We start from the raw sequence: 17,006 nt of genomic DNA, 5'->3' as shown, positions 1-17,006 counted from the left end.
CTTTTCACCCTTCTTCACTAAAAAAAAAAACAAGACAACACCTCTAATCTTATGCATAGAGTTTTGAAACTCACTCAAAATGGTACATATTCAAAAATGATATATGGAAATATAATTTCTGATTTTCAACATGCACCCATCCCAGAACAGGACAAAGAAACATGACAGATGCCACCACTGTCCTTACACAACACCCAGTCAAGGAGCATGGAAACCGCCAAGGGCTGGCACAAGTCTCCATTCAGCCAGAGGAAGTTGGGAGGCAGGAACAGGAACAGAGTCCATTCCTCAAAGAACTTTCAGCTGTGATATGTGAACTTCACTATGCATCTGAAAATGAATGTATTTTTGAGAAGGACAAGAGCTCAGCAAAAATACAAAATAGCTTTCAATTTACACAGCTTACAGAGACAGGCTAAATCCAGGTTTCCCCCAGCACCTCAAAGACCCTTTAAAATAGCATTGAAAAGTTTTAAAAAAAGTCTTCTCTGAGTCTGTTCAGATCTTCAAGTAAGATACTCTTTGTTAAGCCTTGTAAAGGTCCTCACTACCTTCCTGATGAAAATCATCCTCAACTTCATAAAAAACATGATATCCCTATAGATCCACAGGAACACGGGCTAAAGTCAACCAAGACCTTTTGTGATGCTGCTTCTGGCACCAAGACCCCTTTGGGTCATCCTCTGGAGAGGTGTACAGATGCCAGCAGCATTTCCTGAGGAGCCAGAAGTGACAACATTTATACACCTTTCCCAGATTCCTCCCACTCCCCAGCTGCCTTTCTTGGGCTGGCTGCAACCAGGCCTTCAGAAAGAATACAGGAGAGACCGATCCTCAGCAGGCCAGCAGGAAGATCACAAAGGCCAAGAAACTTTCTGAGGTTAGAAAACCAAAAAAAGTGTAATTCCTCCTTCCTAGAACCCTTCTGTACAGAACTGAAGAACGGAGCTTATTTAGCACACCTTTTACTGAAAATAAACACTGCTGTCGTCTCTTCTCAGAGGGCCCCACATTTCTCTGAGAAGCTATAATGGAACTGGATCACAGAATCCAAGAAATGTTTCTTGTAGTTATTCACATGCCTATTCGTGTATATTTATTCTTTCAACTTCCAATTAGTAAAGAAGTGGAAAAAAATAAGAAAAAAGTGACCAAATCTTTACAACCAGTACTGAAACAAGGAGCAGGTGCACAAAATGCACAACAGGTCTGGGATGGATAGATTTATGCTGTGAGCTATGTGCTCTGAATGAACAACTAAAAACCAAAAAGACCAACACTTCTGAACTTCTTCCGAAGCATTATAACACAAAATCAGACTTAAGTGACAGCAGGCAGCTACTTTTCAGTTAGATTTACTCTGACTGTGAAGTATAGGATTATCTAACAGCACAATCTCCTCTCAGATTCTGACATGCCTTGTATACAGTGTCATACTTCTGATACTTGCCAGGTTTTACATGTTGACACTTCACAAATACACTTTTTCCTGACAGCTTCTTTACAAGTCAACTCCACTGACACATGACTGAAGTCGAAAAGTAAATGGTGTAGCTTCTCCAAAGTAAACCTGGTGTAACAGCAAGCAAGTGAAATACCGCCCTTGCAAGATCAGATTCAACCAACTTTACAGCTTCAAAACAGTAGAGTCAAGATTCTCCTGGAACACGTATCCAAAGAGCAGGTAACTCCCCACAACATGCCTCCAGTGGAACTGTACCCCATGGCTGACTCAAGGCCCAGTAGCTCTGCTCTCTGCTCCACAACAAACCATCACTTCAAAGTGAACATCTGTGAGAATCACCCGGAGTTAGACAACAGCATGAAACGAATAACAGAAAACAATCAGGGCCCTCACAAAATCTGCTGATCTGGAAAGAACTTGATCCGGTGCCTATTTGTACTCCTTACACACACAATCAAATGAGCAGAGATGCTCTATTTGGGTCTACCAACATTCTCTCAACATGGAAAGCAACAAACCAAGAGCAAAGGGGTTGTTCATATCTGCACTTCCAATGAACATGGGAATTAAAAAAAAACCAACAACCAAGTAAACAACCAAAAACAAACAAACCTGCCCAAAACCCAACAAACAAACAAAAAACACTAAAAAACCTCCAAAGCCATCAGTTAAGGAGCAAAACACCTCATCAAAATAAGCAATACGTTAAACCAAGAAATCCCACAACTACACTACTAATCACAATACAAAAGAACAAAATACTGAAGTTTCTTTTCCCATGAGTTACTTCAAAACTTTTCCAGTATTATTTTGCATTGATCAGGATCAACTTCATAGAAAATGCAGAAATAAGAATACAGACTCAGCTGTCTAAGCACAGGTTCACATCTACCTTTATTTCCTTCATGCCACTCGCAGTCAGTCTCCACTGTACAAACCAAAATAACTTACTTTTAATTTTAAGATGATTAACAACACTATTATATATCAGTCGAGAGAGATACTGCCAACTTAAGTCTAAACTACTTGAGAGAAGACTGGATGTACAGCCACCATGGACTCATTTTGAGATGTACTTTCAGCCCAGTAAATTTTATTCCCCCAATGCCTCTTCAGTTTTAGGAAAAGTAATTCCAATTTTGAGACAGGCCTTGTCAAATACAATTTTTCTCCCTGCCTACTTTTACTTTCCCTTCCTCTTCCATTCCCACAAATGAGCTATTAATTCCTAAATAAATGGAACAAGTAGCATTTAGGATCAGGAGCCACAAGGGTCCAGTGGCGCCTATCTCCTGTTTAGAGGTGTGTTTAAACAGGAATTAAAAGAAATCCCTTCAGTGGATTCAGGTCCAAAAGCTGAAATGCGCAAACACAGGTACTTGACCTCCCTGGAATGGTCCCCTGGGTGACCACAGAGGAACCACACAGACCCTGGAGAAGCTCTCCAGAGACAAACACCATTTTCATAAGTTTGCTACCAATATGCAGCAGCCTAAACACAAACTAGGAAACTCTCCCTTGTACTCCTCTTCAAAACACCAAGTGCAACTTCTCTGTTTTCCTTGTCTCTGTATCTCCCTAGCACAACGCAAAGAAAACCACAGACTTCATGTCCAGCCTGCTTTGAAAAATGAAGAACTCCTTTCAAGATGCAATGGCCACCTTGAGCGATGGCATTACTTCATGCAAACATCAGCACGTGTTTGTTTCACAGCTGGTGTCCAGAAACCACGGCCATCTCCAGGTCAAACAGTGGGATGGCAATGCCGGACTGGAGCACACTCCAGACCTCACCTGCGACGTCAGATGCCCTAATTCCGCTTAGCTTAAGTATCTTCCTTGTGAATGCACTTTGATGTGCCTTCGTTTGGGCACAGTACTGAAAACAGCAGTCACAATGCCTTTTAAGTATTAGTCAACCCTTTTTAAGGCCGAGGGCACTGGGCCCGAGTGTCCCCGGTCTAGCAGGACCGCGGCGTCGGGGACACGGCCACGGCGGCCCCGCCTGGCCCCGGGGAAGCCACAGGAGCGGGTCGGGGAGTCCCGAACCCCCGGTCCCGCCGCCCCCGGCCCCGCTCACCCTTCTTGTCCATGAGCCACATGAAGAAGAAGCAGGGCGCGAAGCCGATGGGCCCCCAGAAGACGAGCAGGGCGATGTCCCAGCCGCTGAAGCCGAAGGCCAGGCGGGCCGAGTTCTGGATAGGGCCCCAGGTGTTCCACACCAGGCCCTGCGCGAAGCCCAGCAGCGAGAACAGCAGCAGCACCAGCCACCGCCGCCCGTACACGCGGCCCGACAGCAGCGGCGGCAGCCGCCCCGCCGGGCCCCCCGCCGGCCCCCGCGGCTGCGGCCGCGGCTGCTGCGGCGGCGGCGGCAGGAGGGGCCGCCGCTCCTCCGCGCTGCTCCAGCCCAAGCCCATCTGCGGGGGCGCTGCCGGGGGCCCGCAGGGGAGGGGACGGGGCCGGGGGAAGGGACACCCACACTTCAGCCCCCGAGCGCGGCAGCGCTGCCCCGGCCCGGCACTGCCGCATGCGCGGTCGGGGAGGGCCGGCGGCCGCCTCCTTCCTCCGCCGGCGAGGGGAGGAGGGAACCGGCGCCGCGGAGGAGAGCCGGGCCCGCCGCCCGCGGGGAGGGAGCCGCGCTGGCGGGCAGCGGGGGCGTGCGGGACGAGAAAGACACCGGGCCGGCGCCCCGCGGGCAGCGGGGGAGCGGAGCCTGGGGCAGGAGCACAGCGGGCCGCAGGCACAGCCGCCCGGGTGTCACCGGCAGGGCCGGGGAGCTCCGGCACTCACGCTGCCACCCGGCTCCGCCCCGCCGCGGCCTCCGAGCCACGCTGTCCCTTCCGCCGCCGCAGGCGGTGCCGAACGAGGCCCGGCCGAGCCGCCCCGCAGGCAGAGCCGCCGGAGCATGGCAGGGGCGCAGAGCTGCCGTCCCCCCGTGCCGGGTAGGTGCCCCTCGCCCCGGCCCGCCCCGGGCCCAGCGCGGCGCGGCTCCAGGCCCGGGCCGAGGGCGGACATGGGGAGCGCGAAGCGGCGGCTGCAGCGGGGCCGCGGCCGGGCCCGCCGAGCCTCCCCATCAGCTCCTCCTGCCACACGGCCCTCGGCCGCGGGCCCCGCGCCGCTGTGCGGTACCTTCGCGCAGGGAGATGCTGCAGCAGGGCATCCCTCGGGTATCGATCCCTTTGAAGGGAGAAGGAAATCGTGTTGCTTTCGTAAATACAAATCAACCGTGGTCCTAACTGGGCGAAAAAAATAGCAGGGTTCAGATACAACATGCACTGAAATCCATTTCAAAATAATTCGAGTGAATATGCCATTATGTGGGGAACACTATGCTCATTAGTATTATCATTTAAGTAGATTGAAGTATATATTCATTAGATTAGGTTATGTGAGAATTTATCTGTATATCAACCATCTGCACTTGTCATAAAATTAATGGCTCATATGCTGCACAGTGATTCATCTTCCCTAAAAAATTGGGTTTTTCAGTGTGGCTTGATTAGGCATTCTGTCACAACGTCTGGAAGTTGGCTTGCTAAAGGCCCGTGTAATTAAATGGGGAGAGCTGAGCGGTGGGATAGCCACAGACTGGTTTTAGGTCCAGTGTCAGTGTCATAACTGTTGATGTGCTGGGCAGTCAACAGCTGAATTTCACTCGTGGCCATCATCCCACAATTTTGCAGCCAAAACCACAGACTCCCAGGAAATACTTCTCTGAACATAACATGCATTTTGTTTAGTCCACACAGCTCAGTTGCCTAGACTGAAAGTGCAAAAAGGAAGTGTATGCTGACTGAAATCAGCAGAACTATGATCAAAAGAAAATTTTGTCTACAAAATTTCAGGAAGTGCCCCAGGAAAAATAAAATTCACGCACAATTAAATAATGGGGGGACATACAGCAAACTCAGTTTTGAGACTGCTGTGTACAGTGATGAAAGTACAGTAAAAACATAGGATGAGATTTGGACTTGCTCGTGGCTGATGTATATTCTGGTAGTGCTTTGGAGCTCCAAATAAGATTAATTCCCCATTTTACTAAGTATTTTTCATACATTACCACCTCAGCATAGTTCAGTCCATGCCAAAATGTCTTTCAATTTTAAAAGGCTATGTTACTACTATAATTTAAGTGATTTGCTGGCATTCATCCAGAGACAAAGTGCTGCTACTTGCAGAAGTAAACAATGTGAAAAAGTACGTACTTCTCTTTGAACATTTTTCAATTAACTGTAGTAATTGTGGAGGTTTCATGGTTCTAGTGGCAGGAAACCCATGCAGAAATAAGGCAAGTGGGGTTTGTGGTGTCCTTTTAACTGCAAAACTTGTCTCATGCCCCGTATTATCTGCACGGTCAAATGAAAACTTGAATATTAGCAGGATAACTCTTTTGATAACTTATCCAAGACACTTCATCTTATGATGGGTTTCAAGATATTTTGACTCTTTCATGGGTCAACAAGAAAGAGAAATTTCTGAGAAACCGCAACAAACTAAAGGGGCTGTTGAAATAGGCCCAAAAATAGCTAGGTGTATTTATTACTGACTTAATGATGATCTAAATAATTTATTTTAATTGCTTGATTTGAAATCGCTCCATCTTTTCATAGCTTCACAACCCATATGCGCATCTTTCAGTCATGGCCTGACCTTTTCTATTCCAGCTATTTAATTAACACAGTGTAATATTCTGTGTGAATTATTCTTGTTTGCAGGATATGGCATCGGTTAAATTTGTTAATGTAAAGGAGCAGTGTATTGTTGATAAACTGTTAGAAACCAAATTAGCTTTATCTTGCAGCTAGCTGATTGCATTATTTCACTCATGGGTATAATACTCCTCTGAAAATGCTAATTTCACTCTTTTCTCCGTGTGGTGACATTTTTACTGTTCTCATTACTGACATTTGTAATATTTGAGGTGGGGAAATTTTTCTTGCTTTAACCTCATTATAATGTAGCTAAAGAGATTTGAATATTATCAGATAAAATGCACATATATTCAGGCAAGCAGAAAGGTTATTTTCTCTCCCAGCCCATAACTTTCCTGTCCATGCAGGTCTTGCATGGACAGAATGACACCTAGATCCAAAACTGAGATACAGATGCCCATGAAGGTACTAATTGCCAAAGCACAATAGTGTGTCCATTGGCAGGTGCCTTCGTTTCCAACCATATTCATGCCTGTCTGCCCGTATCTGACCTAAAACATTCTGGAATTCATCTTAGGAGGAGTTGGTTGCCTGGAGCTCTGATGGACTAGTGGTGACAGACAAAAATTACATGGCTGAGGCTGTTTTTGCTTCCAAATGCTCTTCCCATCCCTGAGGCTGGCCTGGTGGGTCTGCTTACCAGTTGGCACCTGCAGTGTGCCGATTCAAGATTGGCTTATTAATATAAACTGATGCTTTGATGGGTTTGTTACAGCCTTGAGGCACCTGGAGAGTCTAGTTCAGCTAAAACATCTATCACTGTGCTCAGCAGTGCAGGAGAGCGTCTCCCCATGGCTCAACCCCCAGTTCCTAGCACGCTAGGAAGTGGCATTGCTCTTTCCTGTCACCACGGTTTTGACATTCTTCAGAGAGATTCAATGAACTTCAGAGTCCCCTTGGTTCAATCTTGTCCTTTCTTGTGTCAACTCCTACCTTGCAATGTGCCAGCAGCAAGTGATTGCATACCCTCTAGAGGTTAGAAGCATTTTGGTACAAAATGGGCAGAACCCAAAATGAATTCAAAGATTGAAAAATAGTATTTAGCAGATTCTGAAAATTCCTTCCAGCATCTAAAAAAAGTTCTCTTTACCAGGGATTTCCCTCAATTTCCAGACTTCAGCTGGAATTGTGACAGTGCAGTTTCAGAGCTGCCATAAACAACACTGGGGAAGCAGGGAACTGTAATAGGTGTGTTCTTTATACCTCATCTTGAAAAACACCTCTGAAGGTGAGCCTGTGAGGTGTGAGCAAATCCCATTCTTCCTTCCTCAAGTTTTGACATTTTTTTTCTTCTAATTGCTCAATAATAGGTTGGTTGAAATCTGCTCTGACTTGGGCTTGGTTTGGCACCTTCCAATCTGTGTATTCATTCAGCATATTTTCTTGCCTTTCTTCTTTATTGAGAAGTATGTAAACTCCAGCTCTAAGGTCATACAATTTCCTTATCCTTCAGGTTTTACAGTGCATCCTTTTTTCTAGTTTCAACAAGAAGTAAAAATACAGACCAGACACATCTTCAGCTTATGAAAGCTGAACAGTTTCATTCTTAAATTCAAACTTCAGTGTTTTCCAATGGGGAATTTTGATTGCAGGCTGTGTATATTCCCACTGCAGAGTGACCATTGTAGTGTAGATGATTCCAGGTTTGTGGTGAGCCAGAACCCACTGTAAGATTCTCTAGGGAGAGGTGGGATAGCTCCTTTTTCTTGTGGAGTCTACCTTTGTGGCTGGCTAATGAAAGACATGTCACTAGATTCCCTGTACACCACTCTGTAGGTTCTTTACTGCAACTCTCAAAAGTCACATCTGACTTGGGCTTTGAGCACATTTAAAGCATTTTGTGCCCCACTTCTGCTTGTTCTGCCATTCATCACCTGCTTAATGATGACCACGTAAGCGGTGAATGTATATTCTTTGAGGGGGAGGTGGAAGTTACATGATGTCTTTCATCAAGGTAATTTTGTTGGCTACTTCCCTACCTCACTTAGCCTTCAGGCTCCATGTCTTAGACATTTTAGGGAGTTTATGTTGGAACTCCAGTTCAGCAGACTACTGCCCCTGTGTTGTTTCATTTTAGTTGGGGCCACCATGTGCAAGTAACTGCAAACGACATCAGTGGAGTATTTTACACCCCACATTTCCTTAAGGAAATTCAGTTCAAAGACTGATAGTTTCTTCTCTTCCTGAAAACCTGAGAATTATGCAAATGAGCTGAGTCACAGGGATGGTGGAGGATGTTAGGCTTGAATTGGGAAACACAGGATGAAAATCTGCACTGTCTCCTTGCACTAGCACTGCCTCAGTGCAGCTCATTGTCTCTAATGCCAGCAAGGAGAGATAGTCCTGGTGCTCTGGTACTGGTCTGTCCATTGTGTCTTTGGTGCATGTGTTTCTCATTTCTTATCAGACTGTACCATTGTTCTCCTGTTGTCTTACATTGAAGCAGCAAGGGGTAACTTAATTACCGCTCTGCTATAATTAACAATGTAGACATTAGGGAGTTTCTTGGTGTAGTCACATTCAGTTGTCATACAGTAAGTATGCTGTGAGCTCTGCAAATGAGTTTTCTGAAGACCTGATTGTCTGGGTAGGTGTTTGGGATCAAATCCATATTGAGGACGTAAAGCTCACGGAATGTTGTCTTTTTGAAAATGTGACCCTATCATGTAATTCCATATCGAAAGAAGAGGCTGAATTGATTATTTCTTTGTCTGTGCTTTTCTCAACAGGGACATATATGAATAAAGTTTAAACTATTCTATGCTTTGTGATCACAGACATGATGAAATTCTTGGGAGTTTATACAGTAGCATGAAATTTTGGCTTCTCTAAGAGTATTTTTTGAAAGAGCAATGGTAAGGTAGTTTGGATGTCTTGGTATAAAAGTGGAACTTTAACCTTTCACATTTTCTTAATGTTCAGGGGGTTATCTTAAAATTCTATGTGCTTTTGAACACCAGACATTAAAGACATAATTCCCTCTAATAACAGTATTACATCAGACAATGGTGAGTAGAAGGATATTAATGTTTAAAAAAATACGAAAATATCGAAGCTCTTCTACTGAAAGGAGTTTTCCGTATTTACTGATAGGTTGAAAAATACTGAGTTTTGGTAGATTTTGCATATTGTAAGAAACTTCCAAATTTGAAAGCAGCAGCACTGTCATAGCTTGTTGTATAATTAAAGGTCACCTTCAGTCCCCAGAAATGCAGACGCAGCTGATTTTAACAGGAGTTCATGGAGGTCTGAGTAGAGACTTGTGCCTGCAGTCCTTGATCTTCTCTGATATTTAGTTTTAGTGTTTACAAATAAAGAAACTTTGCAGGCAGTTGTTATTTGAAAAAGAAAAGAGAAAGGAAATCTCTGGAGGGAAAATGCTGAAGATACGTTGACGTCACTAGCAGCAGTTTGTTGTATTACAAAGTTGTGAACTATGAGCTTCTATGTAAAAAGGCTGTGCTTTTTCAGCTAAAGAAGAGTTTATTTTATGTTTAATAGTTATATTAAGAAACAGAACTAACATGAACTAGATGTTAAGGTTGAAAATCAAATCAGAAAACCTTAGTAGTTCACATTTTTGTGGGTTGTTTTGGTCAACTGTATTCTTGACATTATGTCAAAGCAATGTTTTTACATTGAACCCCAGGATTCAAAACATACACTGTTAATTTTTCACCTACAAAATTCATGTTGAAGCATGACAATTTTTATAAACAGAAATAGCAATTTGAAGCAAAAAATAAAGGCACTTCTGGTTGTTTTCCCCTTGCTGTAAGAAATGGAATGATGCAAACAGTAGAATAAAAGCCATGCATTTTCTTTAGTATTCCTTTAATAATGGCAATCCCTGAATCTAATACCCTTACTGTGCATTTCAGAAACTCTTCTTGAGGTTCACATGGTGGGTCTCTTTCAAGTTGATGATTTATGTAATTCAAAAACTTCTTTTAAAGTATAATTTCATTCTGATTAATTATACCTCTAATTGTCTCAGTCATTAATCATAATTTGTATCCTGTGCAGTATAATATTGAACAAGGTCATGTATACTACCATCATAACCCCTTTGTGGACTGAATTCAAAAGGCTCCATTGTATTAATTACTATTTATTACAATAATTTGTAGGGAAAAAAGCATGTATTTTGAGAGTACTATTGAATATGTACTACTGTAGCTTATGAGAAAATACTATAAATGAGAAGATTTAGATTCTTTTGTTGTTGCCATTTTAAAGTTCTTGTCTGTCAAGTTTGCAGGACTGAACAAAAATAAAGTCACAATTGGTTACAGTTTCTGACAGTGAATTTTATACCGTGTATTCATCTATTTAAGAGCAGTGCTTTCATATTTACTACTGACAAGGAATCAAAAAAGAAATACAAATAAATTTGCTTTTAAAATATGAACAAATTCTTTTCTTTCTTAGAAATACACACATTAACTTCCTGACATGCCAGTTCCCTTACCTTCAGTTATAATGTTGTATTAGTATTGAATTTTGTATTAATTTTTCTGTTAATTAGGAAATGTCAGAAATGTGTATCAGTGCCAGTGGGCTACTGAGAAGACATGGTTGGGCTACTGAATTTCCTCAGTAGCAGGTGTGTGTAATTTACACCCCACAGACTAACAGAAAGGTGGAATTTTGGTAGCCTAGCTTAAGGAAGAATTACATATTTTTTCATATCCTGGTGGAAGCTTTTGGTCAAAGACTAGAGTATTTTCCTTCAAGCATTTCTTCTGCTGGAGGAGACCAGAGGAGCCCAGGTCATTCGGCATTCAGTTCATTAGCTGAAAACTGGCACGACTGCATTCTAAACCTGCACTGCAGGATGGGGGAGAGACATCAGGCAGAAGCTGGCCAGGGGCTCAGGAAGAGCTTTCAAGGAAGAGCCTTAGGGGATTTAGGGGAAGAATTTCCTAAACCTGCACTTGAGATGATGCGCTGTCATTTACAGCAGCGGCGGGAAGTCCCTCCCAGAGCTGTGTTCTGGGCTCAGCCCCTGCTCCCCACGAGGAGTCTGGCAGCAATTCCTATTTCTGTATCAGAAGGACAAGATGAGGTTTGGGCATGGCCCCCACTCCTATCTTATTTCATGTCGAAAGTCACTTTGACCTCCTGTAAGAAAAACTGTAAGATGCTCAGCCCTGCTACCGGAGCACTGGAAAGTGAGTCCAAATTCTTCTTTTAGCCTTTCTTTTCTTTGTTTGGCTGCCCTCCTTCTGTGGTAGCAGATACAGCGGAAGGAAGGGTGTTTGGCTGCAGGTGCCAGTCTTACCAGTGCAGACTGGTTTATCCTGAGAGTCTCCATGCAACTACCACCTCTCCTTCAGTGACCAAACATCTGTAAATCTAGGGTAGCTGACTGCTGGCTATGTGTGTTTACAGTATTAACATTCCCAGAGTCAAAACTAATAGCAACAGCAATAGCTGGCTAGGAAGTAATACCTAGATGTTGGTGCAGCCTATCCTGAAAACTGTTCATGTATATTTAGAGGCATTCTGTTTGCCCAGAGGAGGCTGATTATAGTGCATAGTGTTGTAATCACATGCAGATTATTTAAAGTTGTTTTTTTAATTTGCAGAGTTAATGTACTGTGAAACCATTAAGTCTGACCTCCAAACCAAGTCACTTATATTTGGTTTGGGGAGCTTGCTCATCCTCCCCCATACCTTCTCTTTTCCCGTTCCTGGTTGTTGAATAGTTAAGATTTTGGAGGTTAGGTGATTTTTTTACTCACCTCGCTGCTCTGTATTAGTGTATTGCAAATTTAATTTTTTTCTTTTATTTTTTAATATTTTTTAATATTTTTTAATAAAAGAAGAAAGGAAAAGGGAGCATTACAGATTTGCAAGAAAAACAATTTGATGATGCATGTGCCAAATACATTACCAGGATTTCCTCGTACTCCCTATTTTAGAAAATAATTTTAATACCTCTCAATTAAATCTCATATTTAAGCAGCAGGGTGTTTTGGCAGAAGCCAACTGCCACGCACTAATGAACTCTTATAATTTGCTAAATTATTTTAAATGAATGACAGTACATTTAGCTTTTTAATGACACTACATTTAACTTCTGAACAACTTTGATCAAGTCCACTTTTAGTTAGACTACCTGCTGTGCTAAACTCTTAATTCCCAAACCCCACTCAGTTATTCAGAAAAATCGTTAATCAGAAACATTAAATTATTTTCTCTTTCAGAAGCACAAAGTCTGCTGGAGAGTACTTGGCCAATTCATTACTTTTCTTTTACCTGCCCTCAGTGCTAAGTCTGGATGAGGCTTAATGTTTGACAGTACTTTGTGTAAAGACAACTGGAGAGCTTTCTTTTTTTAATTGGGAGATCTCTATTTTGCAGGGTGTTGCCTTTCTAAAGAACACCTATGTTTTTTGCCAATTATATAAGCTGCCACAGTTACAAAACTTGAGTTAAAACTTGGTTCATTTTTTCAGTTCCTGGTTGGATTCTGTACATGCCTTGGGTAAAGTCAAAACATGAGACAAATTATTCCTGCTTCCTTTTGTACTGTGAAGTCACAGCGTTTGTTGAGCCTGATAGAAAGAACTAAGTTGAAGTATTCCTTTTCTCTTGTGGATCAGAGTACAACTGAGAAAATGAAGACTCCCACAGAGCTTTTCTTTTTCAAGGGAATATGCATTTCTATTCTCTCCTGCTACCCAATCTCCCCTGGGAATTTGATATTTAGTGCCTAAGATGTGCAAAGGATATTTTTCTTCTTTGCTGCACATTTTATTTATTCACCTTTTACTTGTGCACATCTTTATCCAAACTGTATGTGCTTATATATGCTACACAACCTCAGGTTTTGCCTTGGATTCAATTACCATCAATCTCAGGCTCTAAAATACCAAGAAGCAACAGCCCAGTTTATAAGGGTTTTGTGAAGCTATGATAACAATAACTGAGGAAAATATTATTTAAAACTATAATACTGCTAATCTCTCTTCAGGTCTTCTACCTTCAGATATCTCTTTTAATTACTTTTCCCCACTCTTACAGCACATGGTTCCATCAGAAATCTCTTTTGGTCTTGAACAGAGTTCTCCAAATTATTATAATACCTATTTGCTGTGGTATATGATATTTACCTTTTATCATGTGTCTTTTCTCTATCAGGCACTTAGATATGCATGACAAGTCTTTAGGGAAAGAATTATGTTTAGCTGACTGTTCTCACCAAGGAATATATAAAGGCGAATCAAGACACAGATTCTTCACACAGATCTAATAAGAATCTGCATTTGTCTTTGCAAATATCCCCAATGTATATTTATTTAAGTCTTTAAATTTTCTAAAATATTTCTAATGTCATTGTGCATTATATGTATTGTATGTGATTATCTGTATCAGGAGATGTATACTTATTTAACAAAATTTTAGTACTGTTTGAAGATAGGAATTATTAGCATCTTAGTAAGACAGATTGTCCTCTTTCACTTTTTCTTAATTCTATAGGGGAATATTTTACAACTGAACATGACAATCATTCAGTAGAGGAGAGGCTATTTAGCCTAATTTTGGTTTTTTGTTTGGACTGCTTTCCCAGTAGCTTCAGCTCTGAGCTTCCCACTGAGTGTGTATGCACTGTGGTTAAAACCACACCTTGCAAAAGCATGATGTGCATGTGGAAATCACATTAGAAAACCACACAGTTGGCTTAAAAGAGCCTTCCTGTCTCTTCCAGTAAAATTTCGGCTTTTGTAGCACATCCCAACTGTTGACTGAAGTTACAGGATAAACCTGAAGCTTTTGCAATAAAAGTCAGCTTTACAAAATCCTCCAAAAATGTGTCACCAGTTTCTTGCATTTATTTGGGTTTACATCCTCTAAAATACTTAAATGTAGTGCCCTTAAAGCAAAAAAACCTCTGAGTACTCAAAAATACAGCCATACAGTGATAAACATGGCCTAAGCAGAAGTAATTTCATTTTTATGACCTGGAAAATCTGAAAGGTAGGTAAGGCCTGCCAGCTCCCACATGGTGAAAGCCACCTCTGTATAATATTATAATTACACTGGTGAAAGACAGAAGTTTTATAAACCCCCTGGGAGCGTTCAGATCTGGACCAAGTCTTGCTTTTGCTCCTGAGCAGAATCACTGTGAAAAAACATGCTGAGCTTTCACCTCTTCCCATGGCCCCAGCCAGCTCCTGGTAGCTGCAGCAGCCCGTGCCCCTGTGTCTGCAGATGGTCTTCGTGCCTTCCCTGGACCTGCTCCCTCTAGGTGTGCTAACCTCTTCCTTGGGAAGCCCCAGAGCCTCCTCCCGGGGCTAGGGAAGACCATATGGTAAAACATACGGTCCCCATGAGGCCTCCTTATGTCCTGGTTGTGTAAGTTGCTGGAGTGTGAGACTGAAGGCCAAGTGTCAGAGACATCCCTGTGTCACAGCAACACCATCCTGTCAAGTGTTGCTCTGCGTACGAGAGGAAATGTGGAAAACAAACTGAAATCCAAGCTCACTCCTGTCATCTGCCTTAGGAAAGAGAAATTTAAAAATGTTATGTTCCATGGGGATAAAATACCAGAGGTCTTTAGTTTTAAAGTGGAGTTTTCATGAGTGAGAAGTGAGGGATTTGGTTTCCCTGGAAGTCTGTGGAATAAGAGACCCATTGACTCTGGGAAACCCCAGCCCCAATACCTCCCACTGAGACTTTGTGTGAAGATAGCAGCTTAATTTAGAAAACCAAAAAGCATAGCTGTGTGGGAGAATAAACCCTGCCGAAAGTAGAGGGACTCACAAAAATTACAAACAAGATGCAGCACTCAGCATGCACAGGACATCTCTTATTCTTGCCATTCCCACTTCAGCATTCATAGATTTATTTTGGATTTTTGTTGTGTTTAAATTAATCCTGAAGAACTTTCCTCAGTGACATTGTTCCCAGTGGGTCACTTTGTGTTTCCCCCAGCTGGCTCCACAGGGTTGCCCCATGTGAAACTGGGTGGTTCTCTGCTATCTCCCACACTTAGGGAGCAGTGACAGACAAAATCAGCACCCAGCAGTGAAGGAAATTTTCTTGGCCTGTATTTATTTAACTCATCGTGTATGCCAGACCGTCATTTGACCCCCTAAATACAATGATTGAATTGAATTGGTTTGTTTGTTCTAAATAAACTGCTGGAAGTCACGGGGAGCCATGTGTAGCAATTCAGTATATTAAATCTTAGCCATTACACAGATACAAATTCTGGATGAGTTAACTTCAATAGAGGTTAAAATAATGAATGGATGTTTTTATGATCTGAAGCTGTAGTCCACCTCTTCTGCTCTATGGAGATGTCATTCCTTTTAAAAAAACCCCAGATTTTCCTTCTGAATATGTCCCTAAAGGAAAGTTGTTGTGATAGTGCTGAGTTAATTCAAGATTGCCAGCATTTCAGCTTGACAGTTTCAGTGGGGCATATAAATCTCTAAACAGCAAAGGAATCAGTGGAAATCTTGGTTAGTTTACTTCTTGCATTGGCATAATTTCTTTTTTCTAAAATTCTGTTGATGAAATTTTAAAACACTTCAAAAAAACCTGCTGGTTTGTTATGCTACTGTTCCTTTGTTTAAAGTAATGCACGGGGAGCTGGTTTGCTATCTCTGACAATACACTACAATTTTGGAAAGAATCCCATGCAGAAAGACTGTTACTCATGAAATTTATGTTCTCTAAACTCTGAACGTTATTTGCAAGTTTATTTTATTGTTAGCCTATTTCTAAGCAGTTTGGCTACAGTGCTTTATTGCCTAAGATAGAAGTGAAAATTCTAAGCATGTGCCTATTTTTATTTTTTGCTTTACACTTTATGTGCACTTTAAACTTTTTAGTTCTTCCAGTGTTTGCAGTACAACTTCGATTTTTAAAAAATCTACAAATGTAATAAAACAATCAGTCATAAACAAAGGAGGTCTTATTTCTTGTTTTCTGTCCCATGGAAGACTGTAGGTAACACTTCATGTATGATGAATCATCTCTCTCCATTTGTTTTTTTTTTTTCTTTACATAGGTGAAGATGTCAAACCTTTTACTCCTGAGAAAACCAAGGAAATTGTGATGTCTCTACAGCAGCCTGCAGTCTTCTGTAACATGGTTGGCAGCTGGCCAGCCCTGCACTGGAATGTGAATTACCTTTCTGCCATGTTGGAGGGAAAGACAATCCAGTTTAGGCTGGGCCTGAAGACGGTGGATTTAGGTGAGAATGAAGTGGACAGGCATTAATTTCACAAGTCTCTTTTTTAGGTTCTGCAGTTGTCTGCCTTTTCATTATAACTGTTCTTTCCCTAATGTATTGCTTTTCACTGCAGGCTTTGTTTTTAGGAATGGGATTTGGCCAGCAGTAGAACTCTCCCTCTCTTTCTCATGTGTTTATTCTTAGTAGGAGGTCTGGTGGTTAACACCAGTGTTTAAGAATCAAGCCTCTCAGTTTTCCTTCCTTGCTTTGTAGTGTGTGTGTTTGGTCCTGGTCTGAACACATGATTAGATTGTTCACATGTGCTGAACTTCCATATCCATAAGCCTGACTGTGTTAAGGAATTAGCTTAATAATTAGCCTAACTTGGGGTTTTTATCTGTAATGGTAGTAATTCTCACCTTCCTCCAAAGGTTTTTAAGACTTAGGTGATTTTCAGTACTTTAAGATCCTATGATGAAAGACATGATGGAAATGTAAAGCATTAAGAAAATCATTTGACCCCAGTGCAAGAATTTCACTGCTAACCCTCCAGATTCACTCATACATCTTGGAACATGTCATAGGAGCAAGACAGTTTTCCAGCTTGATTTTAAATACTACAACTTCATCTCTGTAG

The 17,006-nt window shown here is 42.0% G+C and overlaps 2 protein-coding genes across 2 annotated transcripts in view; one reads left to right on the top strand and one right to left on the bottom strand.

The window, feature by feature from the left end:
• Window positions 1–3,897, bottom strand: part of SLC49A4 (solute carrier family 49 member 4) — a 69,697-nt gene extending 65,800 nt beyond the window's left edge. Inside the window, exon 1 of the mRNA XM_033064341.2 lies at window positions 3,546–3,897. Within this exon, the coding sequence (XP_032920232.1) occupies window positions 3,546–3,882 (337 nt within the window). The 5' untranslated portion in view covers window positions 3,883–3,897. The remainder of the gene's footprint in view (window positions 1–3,545) is intronic.
• Window positions 3,898–4,287: 390 nt separating this feature from the next.
• The window catches only part of HSPBAP1 (HSPB1 associated protein 1), a 37,465-nt gene continuing 24,746 nt past the window's right edge, over window positions 4,288–17,006 (top strand). Inside the window, exons 1-2 of the mRNA XM_033064875.2 lie at window positions 4,288–4,407; window positions 16,205–16,390. Of these exons, the coding sequence (XP_032920766.1) occupies window positions 4,371–4,407; window positions 16,205–16,390 (223 nt within the window). The 5' untranslated portion in view covers window positions 4,288–4,370. The remainder of the gene's footprint in view (window positions 4,408–16,204; window positions 16,391–17,006) is intronic.

Source organism: Catharus ustulatus, chromosome 7, assembly GCF_009819885.2.
Source record: "Catharus ustulatus isolate bCatUst1 chromosome 7, bCatUst1.pri.v2, whole genome shotgun sequence".
Classification (NCBI taxonomy): Eukaryota; Metazoa; Chordata; class Aves; order Passeriformes; family Turdidae; genus Catharus; species Catharus ustulatus.
This window is presented reverse-complemented; position numbering and strand designations above follow the sequence as displayed.